The following is a 6,290-nucleotide window of genomic DNA, read 5'->3' as shown; positions in this document are numbered from 1 at the left end:
CTGTTAATGGGGATGTCACAGCCACTGGAGAGCAACTGTTAATGGGGGTCTCACTGTGACTGGAAGGGGTCACTTGTTATTGAGCAAAAAATGGGGGATGGTGTTTCATTGCCAGTGATTGGGTGAAAGTGAGATGCCAGCATTGGCTCAGGGTTTACAAATGTCTCATAATTGCTCTCTTAACAACAGGAACCCTACAATGAGGACACTGGCTGTTCCATTAGAGACAGCAGCACATTGATAACTAAAGAACCTGCCCTCCCCTTCTGTCTCTTTCATGGCTATTTTATTTCACGTGTGGGACGTGGGAATCACTGCATAGGCCAGCATTTAATGCATCTCCCTAGTTGCCTCTTGAGAAGGTGGTGGTGATCTGTCTTCTTGAACTGCTGTAGTCCATGTGCTGTAGGTAGACCCACAATGCCTTAGTGAGACAATTCGAGGATTTTGACTCAGCGACAGTGAAAGAACAGTGATATATTTCCAAGTCAGAATGGTGAGTGACTTGGAGAGGAACTTGCAGGGGATGGTGTTCCCATATATCTGCTGCCCTTGTCCTTCTAGATGGAAGTGGTCGTGGGTTTGGAAGGCTCTTTCTCTGTATATACTCTGTTGTCATGACTTTGGGATGGCTACTTTATAGCCAACAACATACTTTCAAAATGTAGTGAAACTCAGTAAACAATTTTCACACAGCAAGATCCTATAAAGAGCAGTGTGACAATGACTAGACCACTTTTTTGTGGGATAAATTTCTAGGGGATTTGTTTTTAGGGGATAAGTATTGGCCAGTACCTTGGGGATAACTGCCTCATATGGGGTCTCTAACACCTCAGATGGTGAAGGGGACTTGATTTAACATCTGAACTAATAACTACAGCTCTGAGAGTAGAGCACATCCTCAGTACAGGACTGCCAGACTAAACCTTTGCACTCAAGTCAAAATGGCAAACTCTCCCACCTCCCAAATGATTCGTACCTGTAAAACAAATAGAGAGTGCCTTGGATAGGAACTTGCAGGGGACAGTGTTCCCATGTATATTCTGCCTTTGTCCTTCTAGATGGTGGTGATTGTGTATGTGGAAGGTGCTGTCTGCGGAGCCTTGGTGAATTTCTGCAGTGCATCTTGTAGATAGCACACACTGCTGCTACTGAGTGTTGGTGGAGGGAGTGAATGCTTGTAGATGTAGTGCCAATCAAGCGAGCTACTTTGTCCTGGATGGTGTCAAGCTTCTTGAGTGTTGTTGGGGCTGCACTCATCCAGGCAAGTGGGGAGTATTCCATCACACTCCTGATTTGTGCCTTACAGATGGTGGACAGGCTTTGGGGACTCAGGAGAGTGCCATGATTTAGGTAACAAAATGGGAGATACTTTGAAGGAGGGAAATTTAATGAGAGTTGTCTGGTTTGTACCCTGGACAGATGGCCATGTGTTCTTTGCTAAGCAGCTCCATTTTTCAGTGATCTGCTGTCAGTCTTTACTCCCTTTTCTCCCTGATCCTGTGCAGATACTGACTGTTACAATGCATACTGCCAGTAGATGGCACTAGAGGGGTGGATGCTGTCCTCTCTCAGCCCCTCACCTTCTGCAGCAAACATGTTTAAGACAGTGCTCAGCACAATTCAAAATGGTTTAAAAGATTCAAACGAATTAAAGATAAAATATGCCACCTAACAAGCCCTGTGGGTAGCTCAAAGAACTTTACAGCCACCTTTGAAATGCGTCACTGTACTGAGAGAGGAGACAGGACAGCAAATAGCACACAAGTTGAGCACTTGCAGTATTAATGGCTCAATGATCAATATTTGCACAGACACCAGGAGAATGCCCCTGTTGGTCTTCAAACCGTGGCCAAGGGAATGTTGTTTGTTCACCTGCACAGGCAGGCACGGCCTTGGTTTATAATATTCCTAAAGACAGTGCCTCTGACAATGCCACATTACCTTGGTAAGCCATTTTGTGGAGTAGGACTCAAACCCAGGGCTGCTCCTTGGCACCAGCCTCCACAACCTAAACAGACTGGGGCCCATCGAGCCTGGTTATTGGGACCTGATGTACTCCGCAGTCCCAGGCCCTGCACCCACAGGAGGAAATATCTGTTCCACACCCACCCTGCCAAGACCATTCAGGATCTAAAGGCTTTAGCCTTCTGGATATTTTTGATTTAACCTGTTCAGAGAAGTTATTAGACACCTCTTGAGCAAGTGGGACTTGAACTGAGGCCTCCTGGCTCAGAGATAGGGACACTACCACTGTGTCACAAGAGCTCTTCCCCGCCCCACAAACTCTGCTAAATTCCAGTGCAAACAAGCTTTCCTATAAGGCAACTTACTCATTCCAGGTATCAATCTAGCAAACATCTTCTAACCCACCTCCAATGCATTTACATCCTTTCAGAAGTACACATGGTATTCAAGATGTGGTCTCACTAATGCCCTATATAACTGAAGGAATCCATGATGATATCCTGTACCTGTACACTCGTGCTCCAGGTATGCTGTTACAGCACCCCCGTTCTCTCTCCCCACACTTAGCCACCTCCAGCGGACACCCCCATCCCAGGCCGCCATTCACCCTCATCCCCCAATCCCATCTTAGACACTTAGCAGCACTCCCCTCTCTATTCCCCCATCTCAGATCCCACAGACAGAATTCCCAAATCCAGTAAAAGGCTCTCAATCCCGTCCGCAACAATAGCACTCCCCCGCCCCCGTCATGAGCATTTAAGAACAGCTATGATTGGAGGAGAAGCTCCTTCCCATTCCCTTCCATCCAACTGATGGAAGCCACCTTTCTCTGGGGAATCTGCCAAATGAGGCCATTTGCAGATGGATGTGTTCACTGCCTGTGTATTTCCAGTGGTTTTGTGGTCCCAGCACTGATCCCTGCCACACCCCCCTAGTTATAGCTTGTTAACCTGGAAATGACCCATTTATCCCTGCCTTCCACTTCGTGTTAGCAAACCAATCCATTACTTGGCTGCTGTGCACCCCACCCCCCCACCACTTCATGTACTCAAAGATGAGCTTTGATATGGTACCATCTCAAGTATCCGTTGGAAATCCAAATGCACCACATCTACCAGTTTCCCCTCTACCCTCTGTCAGGTTTTGATAAAGTAACATTCAAATAGTGAGTTAAACAGGACTCCTCTTTCACAGAGTCACATTGAAAATCATGGTGGGATCAGGCAGAGGCAAAGTATCCTCTAAGAACCAACTTCATAACAGATTCCATGACAGATATTAGGTTATTCAAGGTTTTTGAGAGGATTTGTAGCTCGGGTTGTTGACTTGCTCACCGAACTGATAAGTACGTTTGCAGACATTTTGTCACCATGCTAGGTAACATCATTGGTGCGCCTCTGGTGAAGCGTCGATGTTTTGTCCCACTTGTTATTTATGTCTCGGTTTGCTGGGGTGGGTGGCATCACTTCCGGATTTGTTTCTTAGTGGTTGGTATATGGGGTCCAGCTCGACATGTTTGTTAATAGAGTTCCGGTTTGAGTGACAAGCCTCCAGGAATTCTCCTGTGTGTCTTTGCTTGGCTTGTCCTAGGATGGCTACGTTATCCCAGTCAAATTGGTGTCCCTCTTTTTCCATGTGTATTGAAATGAGTGATAGTTGGTCATGTCCCTTGGTAGCTCGTTGGTGTTGGTGAATCCTGATGGTTTGTTTCCTTCCAGTTTGCCCTATACAATGTTGTTGGCAGTCTTTGCATGGAATCTTGTAAATAACGTTAGTTCTGTTGGTTGTGGTTGTCAGATCCTTTATTCTCATAGGTAACTGTTGTGGTGAAGCTGTCGGTTTGTAGGCCACCATGATTCCTAGGGGACGGAATAATCTGGTGGTCATTTCAGATACGTCCATAATGCATGGAAGGGTGACAAGTGTCTCTGGAGGTGTTGTCTCTTCCTGTTGTGGTCTGTTGTGTGGGTATTGATGGACTACACTTTTCAGGTAACTGTTGTTTCTAAAGACGCTGTGCAGGTATTCTTCCTCAGCTTTGCGTAGCTCCGGGGTGCTGCAGCTTGCTCGAACAGTGTTTAGACACAGCTCTGTTTGTGGATATTGGGTGATTGCTATTGTAGCTGAGTACCTGATCCATATGGGTGGCCTTCCTGTGTACGCTGGTCTGGAGCTCACTGTTGGCTTTATATTTGATCATTATGTGCAGGAAGGGAAGTCTGTTGTTGTTGTCCTCTTCCCTGGAGAATTTTATGCCAGTGAAGATGTTGTTTATGAGTAGATGGGTTTCTTCCAGTTTAGTGTGTTCAATTACGACAAAGGTGTCATCCACGTAGTGGATCTGTAGTTTTGGTTGGATAGTGGGAAGGGCTGTCCTTTCCAGTCTTTGCATTACGGCTTCTGCTATTAATCCTGATATCAGTGATTCCCATGGGTGTTCCATTGATTTACCCGTATACCTTGCTGTTGAAGGTGAAGGGGGTTGTGAGGCACAGATTCAGACACAGAAATAACAAACAGGACAGAACACCAATGCTTCACCAGAGGCATACTGATGATGTTACCTAGTATGGTGACGAAACATCTGTAAACAAACTTACCAGCTCGGCAAGCAAGTCAACAAACACACATACTAGGATACCTGGCCAATTGTTTGCTGTTTTCTGCCTCCCTCATTTTTTGAATTAAGATGTTCCATTAAGATGTTACAATCCTCCCAGAATTGAAGGAATTTTGGAAGGCGATAGCCAATGCATCGACCATCTGGGCTGACACATCTTTTAAGAAACAGGCCATCTGGTCCAGTGGACTGGTCAGTATTTAGGCCGAATAGTTTTCCCTGGTATTGGTGGTTGTTTCAGGTTCATCTTTCCCCATCACCTTCTTGATGTTCAATTTTTTTTTTTTTAAAAAACATGTTTCCTAAGGCTTTACCATGAAGACAGACACATAATATCTACTCAAACCCTCTGCCATTTCCTTGTTTCCTATGACCAATTCCCCATATTCTCTCTCTCTCTTTAGGACCAACACTAGCTTCAGTTATTCATTTTCTGTTCAAATACTTGTAGAATCCCTCTATAGTTAGAATGAGAGAAAATTAGCTGGTGTTTTATATGTGTTTTCTGCCTCTCTTTTCATCATTTCTTGCTGGCTCTTAAAGTCTGGATTTCTAACAGAGGATGACCCTATGGAGGTTTATAAAATCATGATGGGCATAGACAAGGTGAACAGTAAGGTGAACGTCTTTTCCCCAGGCTAGGGGAATTCAAAACTAGGGGGCATAGTTTTAAATCTTCCTCCTCTCACCTTAAAAGGGATCTGGAGGGGTAACTTTTTCCACAGAGGGTGGTTTGTATGTGGAATGAGCTGCCAGAGGAAGTAATAGATGCACGTACCATTACAACATTTAAAAGACATTTGGACAGGTACATGAATAGGAAAGGTTTAGAGGGAATTGGGCTAAACGCAGGTAAATGGGACTAGTTTAGTTAGGAAATTTGTTTGGCATGGACAAGTTGGACCGAAGGGTCTGTTTCCACGTTGTATGACTATGACCCTAGAGCTGGGCAGTGACATGAGTAAATTGTACAGAGAATGTCTGGTCTGATGGGAATTGACCCGGGATTAGGCTGCATACTTCAAGTAGTAGTATATGGTCACAGGATTCAGGGAAGGAGGAGACCATTGTGTTTACTCTGCCTCTCCAAATGAGCAATTTACTCCTCTCCTCCTGTAGATTCCTCCTTTTCAAACAACTGTCCTTTTTAAATTCTTCAGTTGAACCCAGCTCCACTATACTCTGAGGCAGTAGAATCTAGACCCTATCCACTTACTGAGTGAAAATATTTCTTCCTACCAAGAGAGTCAGCTGATGATTGACCCTGAAGAGATGCAAAATGGAGACATGGGGATTACAGGGTGCAATGTCCCAGATTTAATTGATGTACTTGGAGCCATTTTTGTTTTATCCCCATCTTCAGTTTTGTCCTGTCCCCTCACTGCTCCTTTGGGCCCAGAACATCCCTTCACCTTCCACAGAGGGGTACAAACACTTGCGATATGCTGACAACGCAGCGCTACTTGCAGAATTAGAAGAGGCCCTAAAAACTATTGGAGGTCAAATAAAATCTCTCAATTCAGAATGTGGATTGAGTATCAGCACCAATGGTGCAGGAATATTTTTGCTATTTACATTACTTGGAGCGATCCAATTTACTGCTGTCTTAAACATCAAATAAATACATTAGTGTGTAGAGTTGGATGAACACAGCAGGCCAAGCAGCATCAGAGGAGCAGGAAGGCTGACGTTTCAGGCCTAG

The 6,290-nt window shown here is 44.9% G+C and overlaps 1 protein-coding gene across 1 annotated transcript in view; it reads right to left on the bottom strand.

The window, feature by feature from the left end:
• Window positions 1-5,025: 5,025 nt before the first annotated feature.
• zgc:92275 (cholesterol 7-desaturase nvd) overlaps window positions 5,026-6,290 on the bottom strand; it is a 61,650-nt gene continuing 60,385 nt past the window's right edge. The window contains exon 7 of the mRNA XM_048613341.1: window positions 5,026-5,046. Coding sequence (XP_048469298.1) covers window positions 5,026-5,046 — 21 coding nt within the window. The remainder of the gene's footprint in view (window positions 5,047-6,290) is intronic.

The sequence above is a fragment of the Rhincodon typus genome, chromosome 28 (assembly GCF_021869965.1).
Source record: "Rhincodon typus isolate 14 chromosome 28, sRhiTyp1.1, whole genome shotgun sequence".
NCBI lineage: Eukaryota > Metazoa > Chordata > Chondrichthyes > Orectolobiformes > Rhincodontidae > Rhincodon > Rhincodon typus.
Note: the sequence above shows the minus strand (reverse complement) of the source record. Positions and strands in the feature narration are given on the sequence as shown.